We start from the raw sequence: 22,635 nt of genomic DNA, 5'->3' as shown, positions 1-22,635 counted from the left end.
TTGGCTGAGTCTGCTTGAATCTGTTTTCTCCACTTGCTTTTTTCCCCATAGATATTGAAGTATTTTGTTGTCAAAAAAACAGGAACCACTTGTATTCATAGATAACTGAAATACCTGAAACTGCTGTACTGCAACTTAGTGGAGAAGAAAAATTTCTTATTCTTGGGCTGTTTTCTTTGAAGATGAATACTCAAGCCAGCTGTTCCACTATGCAAGGCTACTTTCACCAGTAATCACAAGTAGCTTTCCCTTTCATCATCTAGCTTTGTGGGCAGAGCAGGCAGTAGGAGCCTAATCCTCTACAATAACATGTTCATACATATTAATAAATGCCTTTTTCTTTACCAGCCAAGTTGTGTAGAAGTCAGTATTTTTAAGAGTTTTGACATATCTTCCAGATTTTTGTATGTATAATGCAATACTAGCAAATGTGGATCTTTTAAATTCAGAAATACGGAATTTATGTTGTTTTTTACTACCTCCTTTCATCCAGCATATTAGGGTCTGCTTTTTAAATGCATTCCAAGCTTGCTCTCTTGAATGGGGTAATTTGCAAAGGAATAATACGGCATAGTGATGTTAACTGGCAAATTACAATAGATGCTGAAGGACTCTGTCCCTTGTGAAGTTCAAGATGTTTGTTGAAACCACATAAGTTATTTTCAAGAAGTTTTTTTTGTTTGTTTTTTAAGCTTGTCTCAGTTCATCCAAACATGGATGATAATGATGGCTTTTCTGTGGCTTTTCTTGAAAGCTTCTTAATAGTGGCAAGAATCCGTGACTGGGTCAAGCAAAGACTTTCTGCATTGCCAGTAAGTTTATCAACTTCTAATCTATAGTTGTTTCTCTTTGAAGATGTGATCTACTGTGTTTTTTTTTCTTGAAGCTATGCAGTGCATCATGTGAACTACATTGTCTTGAATCATCCCTACAAGAACTGAAGGTTAACTTTACCCAGTGAAAAGACAAGTCATTAGTACGAGAAATCTTACACTTATGTGTTTTGATTTGAGAACAGAATCACTCAGATTAGTCCTTACACAGTCTGTAAGATTATGTAATTATAATTCAGCCTGACTGACAACCATGACAGCCTTTGCAAAACAGCCTTGCTTTATTAGCACGCAGTGTTTTAATAAGCGTATCTGTGACGATGCTGTCTGCAGGGAGGAAGAGCATGAAAACATTGGTTACCTGGCTGGAACAGAAGTACTAGTCAGGAGTGAAGTAAGAGTGCAGCAAGTCTGGCTTTGGAAAGTGGGAAGATGGGGTGTAGAGGATGGAAAAGGTCATCAGCAAGTCCTCAACAACTTTAAAGCTGTTACGATTACAGGATTGTCTCCTATACAGGACTCCTGAGGTTTGGGGACCAGTTTCTGGGACCTGAGAGAGTTGGACCCTAGGGTTTTGAGTTGCAGCTGTTGAAATCAGGAAGAAGTAAGAAGAAATTTAGAAGATGAGCACTTGCATTGTTCTTTCCATGATTAGTATCAAATAGTCATATCAGAATTTACTGTTTGAACTCTTCAGCAAAGCTCCTTCAGAAATACTGAATGATTATTACCTAATACAGTTACTGGCTGCTGTTACTCAGTTATGTCTTGAGGCAAAGTGCTACCGTTTTACTGATCCAAGGCTCTGTGAACAGGAATTTTCGCCAGTATACGTAAACTTTTAACTCTCTCTTTATAGAAACTTGGACTCATGCTTTCAAAGAATGTAATAAAATCAAGGGAGACATCTCAATTTTCATGTTCCTATGCTCTACTGATTTAGTGTCTACCAGAGACTTGAAAGGCAGAAACTGCAAAGTGATGTTAATCAGAGAAGGCTTTGAATTACTAGTAGCAAAACTTGGTAGACTTAAGTGAATAACTAGGTGCAGCTCCACCTGAAACATCTAGGCTGGTTAGCTTCTGTAAATCAAATCTTTATGAAACGTCTGTGCTAAAGAATGTTCTATACTAGCTGTTCTCTGGAGTATTTAGTAGAAGAAACTATCCTGATTTTACAGCTAGGAACTTCGTATTTGCAGAAGACTTGTTGATACTAAATTATTGTAATCTGTTAAGTGAGTTTGAATTTAATATTGTGTCGAAATGCGTCTTGGTTTTTTAGACCAGATTTTCATAGTCAATAGTCAGATCTTGGGGGGGGGGGAAACTTGCTGGTATTTTATTAGATAATAATGAAGTGTAGAAGTGAAGCTATGTCACCTTTTGTCTCACAAATCAGTATCACCTCAGGTCTGTCAGTTCAGTAAAGATATGAAATGGTATAGTGCATCTGCTCGAATTTGGTACAAGACTGTGAAAGGCTTTGAGTATGTTTTAAAATGCAGTGGTGAGTCAAGTATTAAAGTGTTTTCTATAATTGTTCAGTGCTGGGACAAGACAATAAATTGTTGGCATCTCTCCTGTATAATTGAGGAGAATGGTGATTATCCTTAGGCAAGGGCTTGTGGTGATACCAGTGACTGCTCTTTGTTCAGGGTGGGCTGCAACATTTGATAAGCTTCCAACTGTTGCTCACTAAATACTCAGATTATTTGCTACATCCCTCTGGTCTGACCATTATTAATGTTGGTCTAACCTGCTCTGTCCATGCTGCACTCTCATTACCAGTTTTTGTAAAAGTGGTTTTATTCTTTTCCCTAGCATTCATAGGGACTGAAAAAGGTTACAGGTGTCTTTTTTAGAGAGCCAAGCCCCCAGAGCAGGGGAAAGCTGATGCCAGTGTGTCAACAGAGCAAGCAAGTGATCAGTGAAATGCCTCTGCTGGACTTTCTTACCCTGTGCACTTGAGGCAGTCATCTCTCATTCACTTTTCCTTAGAGACTTCTAGTCAGTGCAGAAGATTATTTTCCAAAATCCTCTTTTGAGAGCAAAGCGAAGAAAGTATGGGCTACTGTTCTGATCTTTGCTATGGAAAGGAGGATGCGACTCTGGTAGCAAAGTCTAGTTCTTTCTCTTCTGATACTTGAAATCCAAACATCAGGAGTTTGAGATGCAGCTAGTTGAAATGGAGCTGCTGATGTCAGACTTTCCTGTCTTATTCCAGGTGATGTGTGCTTCTTCAGTTCTGTCAGTAGTTATTTGAACGTGATTTTCATTGTTTCTGAAAGCACTGGGAGGGAGCAAGCATTTAGTTTGTTTGAAAGCAGCTGAAACTGAGTGCTGGTGCTATTGGCACTGTCTTGCTAATGATTGTGTAGTACATCTGGGTGTTCTTTCATCTCCTTTCTCTTGAATTCAATTACAAAACTGCTGTTAAGCATGTCCTAGTTCGGTGATTTTTAGCACTTAAATTTGTGTATCTCTTGATTTTTCCAGTGGGTATCAGATCCATGCAATATGCTTTCTCTCCACTGTTAGGATATTTTCATTTAGAAGTAGCCTGTGAACTCCTTTAAAGTCCATCATGGTGGTTGAGAGCCACTGTCCCAAAAACTGTCATGCAGGCTGCTAATTGAGTCAGTCTTTCCTGTCATCTGTAGCTAGAATGCACCTAAAACTGAATGTAGCAGCGTCTAATTCTTGCTGTTTTTTCAGGGTATGTATTTCAAGTATAATGGATTTAAGGAACTAAGTTAACAGAATATGTAATTAAACATAAAACTTAAGAGCTTTAATCATGAGATTTTTTTTTTCCTTAATTCCACATTGACTGCACCACATTTAGTCTTTGTCAATTCTCTCCTGCAAAGCTTTGTACTCCAGTTATTCTGTTTTGTAGGTAGAGTCTTACGAAATAAAGCTGATTCAAAGTTGCAGTTGCTTTAAATAGAAGGGTATATAAATAAAAAAAGTGAAACATCTTTTAAAAGAAGAGGGATGGAGAAGGAATTCTGTTACTAGTGTAAACATAATCTCCAAATGCCATAAACTTTACTGGGAGTTTCCTGATAAGCTATGATCAAGTGACTGCAAACCCCTTGGTTCAGATCCTAAATAAACCATGCCAAGTGTTTTAATTTGGAGACCAACTGTAACCAGTCTTCATTGCAGGTCATAACTAGTAACCTAGTTAAACACAGCCTTTTGTTGGTGATCAGTAAGACATGTAACTAAAAACTAATTTGGGTTTGAAATGCTTCTGGGTAATAATACATCCAATCTTTTATAAACTTTAGAAACTAAGGAGGGATTAATTTATTGTCCTTTAGTGCACATCAAATTGGGCAGTTGATGGCTCTACCTTCCTTTTTTTTTTTTTTTGATGCCTTGATTCCTTATTGATCACCATAGTATATTGATCACGTCCGTATATGCTGATAGTTCTCTTAAGTAAGCTCAGACTGTGTGCTTACCGTGAGGTCTCTTGATTGTTAAATAATAATTCTGACGTTGCATAAAGGCTAAATACTTTTATTTGCTGACTTCATCTTTAGGCTGTTTTTGAGTCACTTCTTTCTCAAAGTGTTTAGTTCACTTTCGGCACAGTAGAAATAATGTAGATGTACAAAGTAACATGCTAGCATCTTTTCTTTGATAAATGTGGCTGAAGAACACATTTTGTTTACAGGCATATTGTCAGGCTCCTATAGCTTTCTGTGCAAAGGATAGGAAGCTAGAAGCTTGCTGTTGAATTTCCAGACCTATTGATGCATCACTGTAAGATTAATGACCTTACTTCTAAGAGTAGGAACGCAAGAATAATGGATGTTTTACTGATACTTTCTAATCTTAAACTTAATGCTTCAGTACGAGCTTTGTCTGCAACTAAGAAGAATTTTGTTTTAGAATGATCATTTCTCACTTTCCACCAAAAAAAGACATTAACTTTACAGGTGAGCGGGAAGGCAGTTTGATTTCAAAGTATAAACTAGCCTCTTTCTTTACTTCTTTCTTTTCTATTTCATACTTAAATTTGGTTCCTATAGGAGTTGATCCTATTCAAAGGCAGAACTTCTGCTTTAAAGTTCTTGCTAGCGATGTCCTGAATTCTCAAAGAATTGTGAAAGATGGGCCTATGGGCTGATCTGGAGACTTAATGGCCTGAAATCTTTTGGAGCAGTAACGGCTTGATCTCTTCTAGAATGACAAGTATGGGAATCCCACTGCTGCTGTAAGAAGTCTTTTCTATTCCTTGCTGTTTGTGTGGAAAACAATTCTGACATGTAGTTTAAACTTTCTTTGCTGCAATTAAGCCCTGTAATGTTTGTGCTGTGCTTATACCTAACAGGTATGAGAACAAGTGTTCATCTCCTTTGTAGATGCTTTAAGCTATGCGAAGCTTGTAACTGTCTCTTTCATCTCTTTTAAATGCTGAATTTTCCTACTTAGTGATTCTGGTTATTGGAAAAAAATTGGAATATGACATGTCTTCTAGTGGTCTTACCTGGACTTTGGTAGGCTTATATCCTTCTGGAGAGTTGGTATCCAAAACTGGCCATAAAATCTAAGTTAAGGGCTCAGAAAGGCTGAGTAAGACAAGACTTCAGTTAGTATGTGTACATCCTGTGTAAGAGGAGTATTGCAAGTTTGACACCTTTGCAAGGTTTTTATTTTTAAAATTCTGTTTAGATTCTCTTCTGTGGAATTGCAGTCAGCTACTCATTCCATGTTTTGTACTTGTGCAGCTGATTATTGCTACCAGAGCATAATACTTCATGCTTATCCTTATTGAATTGCATCCTTTTTATTTCAGACCATTGCTCCAATTGGGCAAGATCTTTTTGCTGTCCAGAGTGCTTGCAGATCATCTGCAGGTATAAAGGTAGTCTGTACTCCACTGTCCAAGTCATGGATTAAAGTATCCTATAACACACTCGGAGGAGACCCCTGGAGAGCTCTGTTTGATGCATCCTTCCACTCTTCCATTGAACCGTTGGAGAGCCACGTGCACAGAGTAGTTATCAATGGTGGACCCGCTTTGTATAAGCCGTGTTCTTACTTACAAAAATGTCATGCAAGATGGCATTAAAAGCTCTAAATTTTATAACGTGATCACATCTTCTGTGTTTTTTCTATATGAGGTCTGTTAATTTTTCTCAGACGGAATTTTTGTCTGACACAAGCTTCTGAAAAGGCCATCCATGTTGGCTTGCTGCTGTCTAGGTAATAATAAATAGGTGGTTCTGCTTTGCTTTGGTTTTCCTCTGAGGTATTGAGCACGGGTTGTCTGACCTGTTATTTTCATGTTCTTCAAAGACAGGTGCTTAGGCCTTTTTAATTTTCTGGATCATTCATGTTCTCAAAGTTAATGAAAATAATAGTCAGTGATATTGAGAGAGAGAACTGTCTGAGGTGGTCTAGTGTGAATTTTTTATTTTGCTGCCTTGGGAAAAAAAAAAGTGTGGTATTTTTCACGTGTTCCTCCTCTTGTTGCCTTTAATTGCTGATGTTGGTCAGTAGTTTGAAGATTGGAACATAGCTTCAGCTATGTCATGAACAACGATGTTACTATTCCTCCTTCAAAGGTAGTAGCTGGAAAAAAGGCATCTGTTCAGCAGCCTCTGTATGCCAAGCTGATAACCAGCACTTCCAAAGCCAGTATCATTATTTAAACTAAAAGGCATTTATCTGTATACTTGAAAATTTGCCAGTGTCCATGGGCATGGTTTCTAGTGAAGCAGAGCTCTCTAGAATAAAGTTTGTATTTGGCATATGCTTGTCCTGATTAATGGCAGTGGGAGGATACTCTTTCAAATATGAGGTGGGACTTTGGATGTGGTTTAGACTTCCCTTTTAAAGGGACTTGAAGTTTCAAGTATTCAGAGAACTGAATAAATTCTCATCCTTTAAATGTAGATCAAATTTCTGGTGCGTGGAAACTGTTAGAAACCGTAGCATGTTGTGAATTTGACGTTTGTGAGCTTTTAAAGGAAATAAATATGATATGTGTTGTAGGACTACTTTATAGAGACACGGAGGCATTTTTTACGAAGCATACAGTTTGAATGTTTAAAGTGCTAAGCTAGTTGTCATAGTCTCTGGGACTGGAATTGAGCCTCTCTGTCCTTAGGAATACCTGTTCTCCTCTCTCACCAGAGGTGGAGGAAGAAAAGTGCCTGGTGTATCTCCTGTGGAAGAGGAGGTGGGCTCTTGTTCTCTGTTTAGGGACATCCCCTTTCTGGCTGGCTGTTGACTCCACTGTGTCAATCTGCCAACAACTGGGACTGAGTCTTGACCTCTCGGACCCAGCCGTCTGCCGGGGAGGGGACCTGAGGAATCTGCTTTTCTGGTCCAGGCTGTCCCTACATTCAGTTAAGGCAGTGTCAGAAGGACTTCTGGTGTTTCAGCTGTGACACAGCAGCAGCAGGTTAGATTATACTATTGCTGTAAGCCGTTTTCTCAATTGTTTCTGCAAACTCAGAGGAGTTTTTAGTAATTTTCTAACCTTTTACTGTTTGGTGTGGTTAAAAATAGATGCCTCAACAGACTGAAACTCAATCGTTTAAGTTCAGACCTGCACATTAGGCATCATTCATGTTACCCCTGTGGATTTCCTTTTCCTGTTTAGGTAGCCCCCTCTCCCCCCCCCATTTAACATCTTGCTAAAATATAGCTATGGAGTAGAAAATGTTCTTTTAATTGTCTGAAGTACTGCAAAAGCAATTTCAACAGCAGGGGGTAAAAATGAGAATTTAACGAGGAAAACTTTTTCGTACCTTTCCAGATACTTGCTTAAGAATAGTACAAGAATATATAGCATATAGGGTATCAGTATAAAAATAGACTGTATGAAATACGTGCCGTGTGGTTATAAACCACAACTTTTTACACCTAACAATGGCAACAGGGTTTTATATGCTGCCATAAAGTGAATTTATCTTGGAAGTTAAATGGCTTTCTATTTACAGTCACTTTCTGAGGAAGAGACTTTTTACATATTCCTCACAGACAACGGAATTAGAAAGAAGAGCTTGGGCCTCATCTTTCCCTTCAACAAAGGAATGCTCTCTTGATCTGCAGACGCCAGTTGCTTTCCATATGTTAAGTCCCTGTATCACTCAAATGTCCTTTAGCTATTTTGTTGCTCTTCCTATAACTAGTTGTATTTAGTTGTCACTCAAGTGTGCAATACTTCTTATGAACATGTATGTAGTACCAACATAGGAGCATCATATTTATCAGCTTGATCAAATAACTTCTGTAGCAGGTTTTAAGCTAAATTCCAGACTCACATGGAATTTTTTTCTTTGAAGGGTAGAGTGGTGAAGGTGGAGACAGAGTGACAAACACTTCAAACCAGTGATTCCTGATCGTTGCTGATGCACAAATATCGTTATCCTTGCGAGGTTTTTGGTATACACCTGCCATGGGAGTCAAATTACTTCAGATAGTGTTTTGTTATGGTGCTGCTTCTGTGATTTTTTTCTGTTTTGTTCTGTGATTTCAATTATACAGTAATTGTACTTAAATGGAAATAATTAAATAACTTGAAGACAGTTGTTTTAAGAAATTTTCTTGCCATAAACTTAGAAAAGGGATGGGTACCTGTGCTTCTAACGCTGGTATAAACGTCTAGTTTTAAAACTGACTTTAAAAAGAATTTGAACTAATATTAGCTTTTCTGAAGATTTTTTTCAGCTAAGCTGTTGCATTCTTCTCTAGGGCTGGTATAGCTATACCAACGTAAGGATGAACTGCAGTATTGATAAAAGGAGTTTCTAAGCTTAAGTATAAAGCTCTGATACATCCACTAGCAGTAGAGAATTTTGACTTTGTGCTTCATCCAGTATCTTGTAAACAGTAAGTGTTCAGATGAGACTTTGGAGAATTAAGATACTCAAATTACAGTCTTGGTATAGTTGCTATCTATGGGGCAAATGCGCGCTGAATGAGGAGGGTCACGCTGTCTCAGGGGTTTGGCACTGGTGACAGAATTTGTGCCGTAGCGTCTGGTTTTCAGCAAGGTTACTGGAGCCTGTGCTGAAGGCTTGTGAGACCCAGGGTGGTAGCTAGAGCACTCCGGTTTACTGCTTGGCAAAGTGCCTCCAAACAGCAGTTGCCCTGTTGCGCATCAAGAAGGGGAAGCAGGAGGATGACTGACAACCTCTTACAAAGTTAGCAATTTTTTAGATTCCACTTTTCAATTTTAACCTGATCTGGTTTTTGGTTGTAACTTAATCTGTCATAGCTTGAATGTGGCATATTTAGCTCTGACTTCCAGGTCCCCTTGGAGAACTTGTGTGTTTTGAATATAAAGTAGGGTGCTAAGTAGAATAGAAATACTGGGTACTGTTTGCAGAAACATTTTGTGAAATATGAAAAATATGAAAGGGATCTTTTGAATTTAGGTATGTATAGCATTAGAGTGGTATACAGCTTACCTGTACAAGATTGTCAGCATGACATGAGATGTTTCATTAATGGCTTTACAGTCGTCTTTTTACAGTAACAACTTAAAATAGGGCTTGAGGATTACTTTTTCTTTTTTAATCGGTATGTCCTTAATGGAAACCTGAAGAAACAGTAAGGCCTTTCAGTCATTAAACTATTCTTTAGTCATTCTGTGAAGTTGGTAAACTTTTGGACATAAGTTTAACCTGTCTGGACAGCTAATTTACATTGTAATGCAGGTTGAATAAGAGAGTTAGTATTTTTATTACGTACCCATTTTCAATATGTCTGTTTGATTCTTGGATCTCATAGGAATCCGTCAACTGCATTCTACCAAGCGTTCCATTTCAACAAGTTACGCGAGTCAAAGACCTTCTGGGATAGGTATGAATGCTTAAGTATGGAATGCATACGTGCTGAGGTATGCATGAACAGCTTTGCTCTATGCAAGTTTCTCGTCATTTTTGTTTGCACAGAACTGCTGCTTGTGTTTAGAACTTCATATTGGACTTCTGCAGCCTGAAGGTCTGAAAACAGTCATGGAAGTGAAGTATTCATACTGAAACTTAAAAATAAATAAGTCTAAAATATATGACATAGCATTTTTTTCTTCCTCCTTCCATTATGCATGTATTATACATAATGTGTAAGCTGAAAGAGTTTAATGCTACTCAGCTACTAGCTGACCTGCGCTAAAATATTTACAGCTTTCTTTTCCAAAAAAAAGGAAACTTTTTGGCATTGTGGCTATTGAGTCCTATATCAGAAAACAAGTTGTGAAAATGCTATATTTAAACACAGCTTTGACAAAGTTAAAATCTTTCAGTCTCAAAACCAGGAAAGGAAGCTTTCTGGCTTGCTTTCATTCTGCTTAAGTAAAGCTAGATGGGGAACAAACGTGAACCGTGACAAGATACGAGAATGAAGTAAACCCACTAAGTTAGCATTGAACTCATGGCGAGAAACTGCAATGAAGTGCAACAAAGTCATATCTCTTATGGATATGACTTGTCAGAGATGCATTACTAATTCATCAGTAGCTGCAAACTGTTTCTTTCCTGCACTTTAATGATTTTGAAGGGTTTTTTTTTTTGTCAGCATTAAGTTGAAGTCCTAGTGATTATGTGACTTCATGCCTTGTGATGCTCTGGCTTGTCACAATACTTCTGCTTAGCAAGCTCTGTAGAAGCTGTTGAAGTATTGATAACTATTTCATCATTTTACTGGCTGTATTTGACTTGAGAGGCTTTTCAACTTGCAAAGCTTAACTGAATCCTTTAAAGTTTGCTTGGCAACAATTTGTGTACCGTACAACACTGATGGTTAAACGTAATGCTAATGCACCCTGCTCTGGTTTTTGCTGAAGTGCTAGCATTAGGCTAAGTTTCAAAAGCACGTCTTCCTTTTCTAGCAGAAACTTGTACAAATTTGCATTTTTGTTTTAAGCTCTGGATGATGCCACTTTCCTGTATTTATGGGACAGAGTTGGTATTTAGGTTCCAAGGACTTAATTATTTAACTGAAATAAGCTTCAGGGCCTTGAATACAAATTTGGTAGTTAGACCAAAAGCTTGCTTTAAGGTCTAGCCTTCATCTGTTTCTCTATTTTTATGTCTCCTAGCTTGAAATAATTCTTAAGATGAGGAAGCTGATTCAAAAAATGCTAAAATCAAATAATTAACAATTAAGATTGAGGCTTCACAAATCTGAGGTTTATGTACAATGTCTGAAGCAAGTACTGGAAGGATGGGATATAGAAAATCATTAAATTCAGGTAGAAGAATGTAAATGGCTTCATTTAAAAATAGTCTTGCATCTTTGCTGTTGAACACTTTGTGGTAAAAACAAGTATTTGTAAAAACATAGAAGCAAATTCATCAGGATTGATGCAAGTTTTAGACTTCTAATTTGTTCAAATTCCAAAGTCTTTGACAGGGTTTAGTAGGTTTTGCATTTGTAACCCAGTTATTAGATTTTCTTAAGATCATGTTACGTAGTTTTGCTTTATTAGATGTCGGAAACTGAAAAGCTTTCAACAGTAAACTTCCAATGAAAACCTAATGGAGGGAACTTCAAGGGCATAGCCAGTAAAGCCAGTGCTGGGGAGCACTTCAGAGGGTAGGGGTATGGTGGAGCTCGGTTGTGCGGCTCTGCCAGCGACGTGCATCCTGGCAGCAGGACGACGGGAGATTGACGGTGCCCTGGTAGCTCTGCGTTGCGGAGGCAGGAGAGCGTCTGATGCAGGTGGGGATCTGTTGTCAGACTTGAGTAGTTTGATAGTGAGTGCAGTGGTTTGGGGCTTTTTTGTGATATCCAGTTTGTGAAAGAGAAACCTCTGCTGTGAAAATGATAAGCTCGTCTAATTTCCTCAGAATCCCTTTGTTTCCCCATCCCAAAATGTGGGGGTTATCGCACTGCAAAACATAAGGATCTTAAGCCTGCTGGCAGTGGACTCTCTAATTACATTTTGCATCTCCTTCAGAAGTAGTTTGTGAACCTCAGGGGCTTGAGTTAGGAGACTTTAGTGTAAACATAATAGAAAATCTTCCTGTGTAATTTCAGTATTTTTTTTCTAACGAATACGGATTATTCTCCAATGAGCAGCCATCTCTTGGGACTATTTGAAGTCAGCAAAGCTAACCACATGCTATTGCAATAGACAGTAAAAGATTGCTAAATTGCTCCAGAAAATAGAGACTTGTTTACTTTTCACTAACACACCATGGCAGGGAAGAGTGCTGGTAACATTCAAACCGTTAAATATTAGTGAAATACCAGTTTTACTGACACATTTGCAGGAAACCTGCAAATGTTTTTCTGCACAGTGTTCACATAGGTGTTGCTAAGGGCACAAGTCTCATGGGTCTTTCTTTTCAACTGGCATGGTTACTGAGAGGATAAAGAAGGGGACTAATGGCTTCTTGGCATATTCACATGAGTCTGGGTGACTGCTCTTCTGTTGCCTTCGTATGGGAATAGTGCCATAGGAGCTTTAGGTGGGTTTGCCTAAAACATAGCCATTGTTGGTAAACTTGAATTTAAAGCAGTAGGATTTATGTTTCCATTGCATTTTTGTGTGAAGAATTAAACCTTCACAATATAAATTAACTCATAAAATGTGGATTTTCTCCCCATATCAGCACCCAGATAAATGTATTCTGAGTGTTCCTGGTAAACATCTTTCTTCTTATGTAAATGTGATGAATTAGACAGCATCTCTCCATGGGATAGATTTTGCCAAACTTCATTTCCCTATTCCATGCCTTTGTGTTAAATGAGATGCTCCTCCTGGAGACAGGAGAAAGTCGGGAATTACACATCTTCCGCTTTTTGCTTGTAGCCGTATCTGGAGGGTCTTTTCAGGGTGAAACTTTTCTGATTTGAAATTAAAAGTCTAAAATTCCATGTGAAATTTAAAAAAGGTCTTAGGATGAGGCTGACATTTCATGTAGCACACTGATCCAGTCAGTGTTGTGGTTAACGTGTTTCTTCTTGATGCTTGCTTCTTGTGGGAGTGGCGCGCAATGCGACTGTCTTCATGCGTAGGGAAGAGTGTTTGGTTCATTAATGTGACTCAAACACTTACCAAAACTATGAAGGAGACACATTTTTCTTTAATATTAAAAAAAAACGAAAACCAAAAAAACACTGCAAAACCAAAACCCAACCAACAAATCCAAACTAATTCAACTCAAATGTCTTGGTTTTCCCCAGAAGTATTGTCTTTTATAGACCTCATGCGTTGCTTCTGAGATCAATTATGATGATGTGTTGAATAATTGGTCTTCAGAGTTTTATGTAAAACTGAAGAAAATATAACTGTCCTATGGAAGCAAGTACTTTTCTGTTTGACGGAGGAGCTGACTAACGTGGAGCTTAAGTAGACTTGCAGGGAAAGCCAGGCACCTGCCGGTAATCCTGAGGCTGCGAATTCACTGCCTCAAACTTTCTCAACATTCTCATGCTTTGACAAAGAAAAATGATGAAAATCTGATATACTTGCATAGATACTTTTTCAGGGCTGGATAATTGATCGTATTGGGAGTCTATCATTATAAAAATCTCATAATTGGATGGAGGCTAATTAAACATTCCATAACTGTTTCAAGAATAGACGAGGTTCTCTGCATGGACTAAATAGCTCAACTAGTGGTAAGACATGAAGAGTGGCTGGTTAAGTGACTATAGTAGCTCATAAATGAGTAAGCCAATGAGGGGAAAGAATAAATTAACACACTTACTGTTTTAGTTTGTAGTTCACTTGCGAGCAAAACAAATGTGGGAAGACTTCAAAGTACCTTACTGTTCCCTCCAGAAAGGTTGCTTGATAATTTGATTTAAAGCAGTAACAGCGAAAGAGCTAGAAGAGCTAGGGGGGATCACTTGGTTCAGGGATATCTGTCTGAGACTGCGGTGCATAACATCTTTCCCACTTCAATCTAAAGCGAAGTGGATCTAGTGCTTTAAAGGAAGAGTCCAACAGAGACTATTGGACAAGACTCTTGCTAGCATCGGTGTACCCTTTTGTAGTCTGTTCTGCAGGCAGGCTTTTCCGCTCTTGCAGGATTAGCAATGTTGACTGATAGGTTTTATGTATCTAAAAGCATGAGGTGAATAGTGCAGTAACTCTTGATGCTAAAATTTAAAAGAAATATCAAGAGCAAGAAAAAGCAAGAAAACTCATGCATTCTGGCAGTCTTTTGGGGGGTGACTTGCTGCTAAGAAATTCCTTGGGAAAGTAGTATGCAGATAATCAGTAATACAGAATATGTTTTTTGTTACTGACTGAAAAACCTGAGGCTTCAAAATTAGTTTACATCATCCAGTCAGGAGGATTTGCAGTCTCATTTAAATGTGAAACGCTATTACCTAGGCTAGTACTTGACAGTGCCAAAGTAGGGCTGATTATAACTCTCACTCCTAATGCATCCAATGTTGGCATAAAATACACACATTACTGAGGACTGTGAAATCTCTAAAAATTAACCACTGCGTTCTTTTTTTAAGCATAGAGTGAATTAAGCTGCAAATGCCTTTATTTTGAAGTTTGATTCCTAGTCTTTCTACCTAGATTTCAAATTTTGAAGTTGACGACATGTCTCTTAGAAGGATGGTAATTATATCTAAAGACATTAATGGTGAAAACACCAAGCTGAGTACAGTGGCGCTTCTTGAATTCACCACTGAAATATATCTTGGTGCCTACAAATATGAGGTGATGTTGAAGGTTAAATTTTCCTCCAGCCGTTAACAAGTTAACATTAAGACATTAACCTTTTTTGCTGCCTTCTGATCCACTCATCCTCAATTTTTCCATTAATCACTTATTTTATTCGGTTTCCCATTCTGTGAACAGTGTTGTTCAAGTTCTGGAATAGTCTATAGTAAGTAAGCTTTCTTGAACTGCAAAATTATGCTTTACAAAGAACACTTGTTCGATCACTGAAAATACAGATATTATATAATGAAGTTGTACACTGGTATGTGTTGTGCTAACAGGGCTACCAAACACTTTTTTAAACAGTATTATAGCTTGTTGATGATACTGAAACATCTTTCCAATAATATCTTACCGTACTCCTGGGATACCATGTCTCCGTAGAAAAAGCAATGAAGTCAGAGTTATACCGACGCTTTTAAGGATGCGATGCATTATGGAAAGTGTGATTGCTGTATATTGTGTAACATGCATTAGAAATCAGACTTGCACTTAGACTTACCAATTCTCTTCCTATTTTCTTAATCTATATGTACATGATTGTTCAAGACATTTCTCTCACTTTGCTTGCAATACATTTGAAACAAAAAAATTACAGCGCTATTTTTGAGTTGTAGGCATATAGGAAAAATATACCTAAAATACAACATAAAGAATTCCGAGGTGCAAGCTGTAAGTATTTGATAAAACACTTTGTTCCAAATGCTGCATACCTGATTGTGAGCTATAGCTAAGCAGTGTTATTAGCAGTCAAAATCTAGTTTTCCCCTTGGTCTTTCAAAGTAAAATGTGAAAAAATTACATTTAAGCCACTAGGATATTTTAAACAATCAAAATGAGGATTTCTCAGACTAAATAAAGTTTTGCCTATCTGGTGTGTGTAAGGTAGAAAAATGTTGGTTTTACCATCCATCTCTGGAAATGGCAAACTGTACTTGGTAATCCCTTTCATTTTCGCTGACTGTAAATCTTGCCTTGTACTTGATGGGCTTCAGAATAATCTTGGTATACCAATATAATGTCTTTTTGGTCAGAGCCTTCATTTACGTAACCTTAACTTGGAGGTCCAAGTCAAACTGAATTGTTCTCTTAAATTACAGTGTGTATGTATGGTAGCTAGTTGGCTGCAAAAGCTCAGTGTGGAGGGGGTGGTGGAAAGTTTGCAGTTACAAAAAAAAATACTATATGCCTAATGCATCCCTTTCAGCTGCCCTACATTACTTGATGTGGATTTTTGTTTATGTATTACGGCTTTGACAATAATTGTCAGATTTCTGTAGTTCCTGGAGTAATGAACTTTGTCTAAAAGCACGGCATAGTAATCGGTCTTTTTTTATAAGAGCTGAATAGTGTCTTTCCACTTCTAACTCAAGAATTTGCAAGTTGAGGCATTTGGTGTACAGTGGATGGTGCGCTCACAGAATGTATCAAACTCTTTCCAGTTATGACATCCAAGAAGACTTATTTAACAGATTCCCCCGCTGCCCTGGTCTTTTCATAAGGACTGGATTGTGTCTATAAATTACATCCTGCAGCCATGGGATAAAATATTTTAATGCAAACTGGGATTTGATATCAACAGCTACGGATTTGAGAAAAATACGAAATCTTAAGATTTGGCAGTGTATTTGTACCATAAGAATAGCTGGCACTGGAATACTCTGCTTCTGAATGTCTCACAGGAGCTATTTGTTGTGGGGAGCACTATAAAACGCGTAAAGGACAGAATCATATGGGAATTATGCTAGCATGAAATCTCATTCTCAAATGCTTTTAGAAAGTGAAATGAAATATTGTCATCAGGATAAAACCGCATCTGACTACCTGAAGGCTGGTCTCTCAGCATGGAACTTCCCCTGGGGTGGGCGGGTGGTGGTCTGCATGGTCCTGGGCTCTGCCTGCTGGAGACGAGCAGGATGGACACCGGGATTTGTGCAGGGAGCAGGTCTGGAATCCTGACTCGGTACTTCGATAATAGCGCAAGCTGCTCTGGGGATAAGGGCAACAAGAATATTGAAACAAATAAAAGTAGTGTATAAACTACTTATAGCTTTCAGCACTGTCCCTTAGTATCGCTTTAAAGTGTAAAATATGGGTGGGAGAGCGATAGTTTCTCTGGCTGCATTCAAATCACACTTATGGGGAGGGACAGTTCTTGTACCCATGTTGTGAACACTGCGCTCATTGAGAAGGCAGACGAGAATTTGGAGCACAAGGTACAGCATGGGAAAGGTGCTTCTGCAGCATGCCATGCAGGTACGAGTGTTTCAGGTGATTAAGGGGAAGACTGCCTGTCTTCCACTTGAGAGGCTTTTTCATGGAACTGATCAAATGCCTTAACCTTTGAGTGGTGTAGTGGACTTTATTTTTTAAATAATCACACTGCAAAGTAGTTGAAACAGGAATAGAAGAACAAAGTCGCAATCTCAGATTTAACTAGAAAATTATTGACAAAAGGTGTAGTTATGCTGTAAAGGTGCAGAAGCAGATCCCATTGCAAAGTGTGCCGTTTGCTTTAATTTTGCTCCTCTTGTCTTTATCTCTTCAGTGCTGCCTCACCTGATTTCTAGAGTGGTGTTCATGAAAGGCTGTATCAGGGACATGGAGCAGTCTCAGGGATTTCGATGACTTTTGAACACAGACTTTTTTGACAGTTTCAGGTAGATCTGAATTCAAGGTGGAAAGGAATACTTAACCTTGTTGTGAATTATAAATACTTTTTATTCTGAGGAAGTTTACCACAAATATGGCTTGAAAGAGGCTTAGAAGACAGTAAGACGCTGGAACAGTTTTCATGTGAAATGGGTGTTTAGCACTTTTGTTTTAGATTATAAGCTTTGTTCAATTTAGAAATAGATGCTGTTATTCCCTCCGTCTGAAAAGTTGATTCCTTCTACTTGTAAATGCTTGGTGCTAGGTACTGACAATTCTTGTGAGACTTGTTAAAATGGATTTCTCTAAATAGTGTCATATTCTTTCAATAGTTGAGCTTTTTTCACATATGTAACTAATACTGCTGAGCATATTGCCAATATTCATTTTAAAAAGCCTTAAGTAGTTTTTTCTTGACATTTGGTTTCAGTGAGTGTTACATATTTTCAGAGAGGCGAGTTTCCAACCATGACTGCAAACCTTGCATTTTTCCTGTATGTTAACTTTTTAAAAATGTAGCTGCACACTGCTGATAGCAACTTCCATCGCTGGGGAGCATTATCAGTAGTTATCACCGGCAGGCTTGGTAAATAGTCCAAGAACTGCCGTCTTATGTCAGACACGGAGCTATGGAGTAACGTCGGACCACTGAGACCCAGTATGGGAGGGCGGACGTGGAGAGTACGGGACCGACAGAGTGTGCGTGTGGACGGAGCGTTCTGTGGCTGCAGTGGGGGGGTTCTCTGCTGTAGTAGGCGGCACGGGGCGCCCTGTCTGACCTCCTGGGCAGAGCTACAGCTCCTCGCCAAACAGATCCGAGTCTGTGAGAGAACAGGGACACCCCCAGCCCCCCGAAATTCCGACTCTGGAGAGCTACGAGTGAGCGACTGGCTCGTGTTTCTGTGTTGTGACTTGAAAACAGACCAAAAATATTAAGGCCTGGATTGCCGTAACCTGGGGTTTAAAGATGTAGTTCAACATCTTGTTTCGCACAGTAAATACACGTTCTTTATAGTGATGTCTGAGATATTTTGTTGGACTGTTCTGCACTAGTATGTCTTTGGAACAAGACTGACCCTAACTGTAACCAGCCAGCTGCAGTGCATTTCTTAGATGTTAAACGGGATCCAGTGAGAATTCGTTGAAACCGAGTAAGTGCACTCGTGGTGTTCAGGGCTTTGGTAGTGTCTTACTCTTCTATTGACTACCGCCAGTTGGTTGCGAAGTTGTAAATACAGTGCTGATCCAGGAACTTTGTAACTGGAAAGTAGTCTTCAAGTAAAGCCAGAGAACAAATATTGTAACAGGTTTCTCTTCTTCAATGCTTTATAAAAGCCAATTAGCAGAAATAAAACTAGAGGTAAGGACGTCATGAATACCCCATGAATCCCTGTTTTCCCCAGTGAAAAAAGCTAAAAAATGAGGCAAGGAATCAAAGCAGTTAATACACTGTTTATTCTAATGCATTTTTCTGGTTATGGGTATCATAAGCATAGTCTGAGGAATTATAAACTGAAGGAGCAGTGGCTCTTAAGAGCTCTAACTGTACTGGGCAATACAGTGGAGGTGGGGACTGTGTACTGAGTTCTTGAATCTGAAGCTTTAGCTTTGCAGTGAAAGCATGTTCTAGGAGTCCTGCGAGTGCCAATGGGTGCATAGTTTTAATTGAATGATACAGTAATGATCACAAAGTTTTCTCCTTATATTTACAGTGCATCTGGTGCAAGTGTTGTTGCCATTGACAACAAAATAGAACAGGCAATGGTAAGTAAAAAAATAAGTTGTTATTTCTAATAGGATTAGTGGTTTGTCATTGAGCATAAGTTTCCCGCTGTATTGTGTTTCTGTGAGTCTGTAACATCCCTTCAGTCGGGTCAGACCATCCTTTGAAAAAGATTTTCTGTATCAACTGTGGGATGACCACAAACCATGATTGCCTTAACTGTTGGCCCAGAAATGTTCTTAAATTAATTTTCCTACGAATTTCTGTGAACAAGCTGATTGAACTTAAATGGGTACTGAAAATAAATAGCCCATTTAGGTCTCTTACTTCAGCGAAGTTCATCACTAGTTTTTCTTAATTGTCACTTATGCTATGCCATCCTTGACATTTTGTTCAGCTTCAGTTACATCTGTTTGATTTTTTGTTTCTGCTGATTTAAAAGCTTTCTTATTTCTTGGTTCTCGTACATCTCAGTGCTTGGGATGGTGTAACACAGACTCCTACCTCCAGGTCAAAGCTTCAGAGCTGATGCTTTCATTCTGAGTAGCTGGAACGTAATTCTAGTCCTTGCCTTAACCAAGGTGACTAGAACTTAATGCTGAATGCTGGAAACAAAGCTTTTGATGTAAGGGCCACTTTACAGTGAATAAAAGGGCTAGGTTATTTGCTCTTGAAGGCTAATGTAGTCATATATTTCTAGTGACGGATGCTTTAGTTTTCCAGGCTTACCACTTTGATGAAAGCAGTAAACTAGTAAATCCTGGGGTTGAAGTGGAATGAAACTGTTCTTTCACTTGGTGTAACTGATAACTTGTTCTTCACAGGATCTAGTGAAAAGCCATTTGATGTATGCAGTAAGAGAAGAAGTGGAAGTCCTGAAGGAACAAATAAAAGAATTAGTTGAAAGAAACTCTTTACTTGAACGAGAAAACGCACTGTTAAAATCTCTTTCAAACAATGATCAGTTATCCCAACTTTCAACCCAACAAGCCAATCCTAGTAGCACTTCACAAGCGCAAACAGTGATAGCACAGCCTCCGCAGCCAACGCAACCTCCACAGCAGCCGAATGTCTCCTCAGCATAAAGCTTTCTTGCCTCTTTTGAAAACAAAAACCTGAGAGCAGTCTGTCCTTGTGTGCCACTGATGTCCTTTCCACTTTATATGAAAGCGAGTAGCCATGCTTCTGTTGTGTGTTTGGCCTTTTCAGTATTAGACAATCATTCTGCAAGAGCTGTCCCTCACTGGTATATCATGAAGTGCAGTTGGTGTCCGTTACGTCATCAGTGCACAAGGGAGGTCGTAGAAGGAGTTATTAATGCAGAGAGTGCATTTGCTTGGTGTGCAGGAGTGAGGTCTTTCAGAGCTTTGGTGGCTCTCCAAGGTTTCCATTTCCCGTGGATTACTTTGAGCCTTGCTATCTGGTAAGAGGTAACAATTCATCTTAAGAGCCACTGTTCTTTCAATATAAGTAACATTTGCCTACATTAGTTTCATTTATTTGTTTTATTTATTACAGGGCTGCTATTTTCATAATGTACATGAACAATGTCACAGAACTTTTTAAATTTTTTTTTTTTAATAAATGTATGTATCAGTAAAATGATAGATGGGATTGTGTTTAATAGATAAAATGTTTAGGCAATAATTGAACAAAAGAATCCTGGCATATTTCTAACACTAATGGCAATTTACCTTTGGTATTTATTTACGGTAGTAAAGATCCAGCTTGAATGTAAATTTTGTATAGAGTGTAAGTATGAAGACCATAGTGCATCTGTACAGGTAGTCACCAGTTATTGTGATATAATAAATAATTGATGGGCTATTTTGATGAAGAAAACTTTGCTCATTTCTGTTTCTACTTTCTAATAGAGAGAAATTGCCATGATTCCTCTGCTTTTTGACATTTCGTATAATTTTTTTTTTGGGTGGGAATAAAAAGCTGTGAAATTGTTCAACCTACTTTGTAACCAAAGAAGCAAAGCTGTGTAATTGAGGTTGTTTTTTTTTATTTTATAATGCACATTCTTTATGTATTTTTATTTAGTGTTTTCTCATTCACAACTTTCTTTGCTGTCTAGCATGATCTGCATGACCTATAATCTTTGAACCACTTTCGTACCTCATGTTTTTATCCAGCACTCTTATTGTAATATGTAATAGTCTGTGAACAATGTCTAATAAAAAAGAAAGAACAGCTGGTGTTGGTGGAGCTGAGCTAGTGTGCTATGCACTAGTTGTTTAAAAAAAAAATAAATGAAGTGAGCCATCTTTTGTTCATTTAAAATGGTGTTTTGAATTTCGTATGCAGAAAACGTTTTGTTACATTGCAGATTTTAATGTATTTAATAAATGCAACATGCAGATTAAGTGCAGTGTATACTGAGTATTTAAATTAAAAATGTACATTTCATAAATACAGTTTCAAGAGAGACCATTTGTGTAAACTAACGCAGTGTGTCAAATTGATGTATAAATATATATATTTTAACACATTTTCTGAAATTAAACTGCAGTTTTGTTGAATTTTTTTTGGCTGTAGATGTTGTTACAGTGTAACTAAATTCAGTAGCACTTTTTTTCTTAACAGAATGGAGAAAGGTAACTTCAGTGAGCCAGTAATAGAATAATGCCAAAATTATAACTGCTTCTCTTGCAACAGACTTTTTTCTTTTATTCTAGGACAAGCATAATTCTGATGCTGTCGGTGACCCTGTTGGTTTTGGTTTTGCACTGGTATATATAAACTAATGTTTGGCTGTGTGCTGGGGTGTTGAAACAGTTTGGTGTCTTGGGGTGTTAAAACCAAGAATTTACTTTTGAGAAACACCTACAAGAGCGAACGGCACAGCGTGCCTTCCCAGCAGGCGTCGTGGGCGCAGCTCTGAGTCGTCATCCCAGCACGCTGCAGTCCAGTTCACTCTTGAGCCTGAACCTGTTTTGTCAGGTTGCCTGCAAACATTTATTTCAGTATCTATCCTTGTGCATGTCTAACTCTGGTCAGGTTTATGTGTTAGGTGAAACAAAACAAAAGAAGCAACACTGGAAACTGCAAGTTTTGGTGTCTTCAGTTCTCAAGGAAGCATCCTTGTCCCGTGTTCCAGAAACTGAGAGCATCACTCCTGGTAAGCATCAGTTCAGAGCACAGTTCAAAAAAGCCACGTGTTTGTGTGTGTATATATATGTGTATGTATATAAAAGAGTACTCACTGAAATAATACACTACAATGATCTTCAGTTGTAGATTGGTGCTCTTGGCCTGCTATAAGCATGCATGTATACTGCTGTAAATCCTTTAGTGAAACAAGAGCTTTGCATGCAAATTAGAAAACAAAATATTTTTGTAGCTAAGTGTATATTCCCTCCAGTGTGATCAATGGCTTACTCCAGCTATACAGTAAGGATTAGCTGGTAAAGTAAGTAAAAAGGGACAAATTGGGGGGGACTTCCGGGAACAGAAGCCCTTCAGATCAACAGTTGATTAAAACTTTTATGGAGGGAACACGGTAACTGTCAATTCATTCTTAAGGAGTGAAATAGAAAGGAGACATTTGAAATGTGACTGAAGTTGTTAATGTCCTGCTGATGGTAGAAGTAGAGAATCAAGCCGATGAGAAGACAGTCTGAAGCACTTCTGCGTTCCCATGGAGCTGGTGTCTGCATCTCCTCTCCCTCGTGTAACGTTTGTGACCTTGTTATTGTGTGGAGTTGTCTTCGTGCGAGCTCTGCTGCACAGCGATGGTTAGATCCACT

At 38.4% G+C, this 22,635-nt stretch overlaps 1 protein-coding gene across 1 annotated transcript in view; it reads left to right on the top strand.

The window, feature by feature from the left end:
• The window catches only part of TSC22D2 (TSC22 domain family, member 2), a 29,469-nt gene extending 9,345 nt beyond the window's left edge, over window positions 1–20,124 (top strand). Inside the window, exons 3-5 of the mRNA XM_009584332.1 lie at window positions 9,600–9,671; window positions 18,870–18,921; window positions 19,705–20,124. Coding sequence (XP_009582627.1) covers window positions 9,600–9,671; window positions 18,870–18,921; window positions 19,705–19,965 — 385 coding nt within the window. The 3' untranslated portion in view covers window positions 19,966–20,124. The remainder of the gene's footprint in view (window positions 1–9,599; window positions 9,672–18,869; window positions 18,922–19,704) is intronic.
• Window positions 20,125–22,635: the final 2,511 nt, after the last annotated feature.

This window comes from Fulmarus glacialis, unplaced genomic scaffold (genome assembly GCF_000690835.1).
Source record: "Fulmarus glacialis isolate BGI_N327 unplaced genomic scaffold, ASM69083v1 scaffold33238, whole genome shotgun sequence".
NCBI lineage: Eukaryota > Metazoa > Chordata > Aves > Procellariiformes > Procellariidae > Fulmarus > Fulmarus glacialis.
Note: the sequence above shows the minus strand (reverse complement) of the source record. Positions and strands in the feature narration are given on the sequence as shown.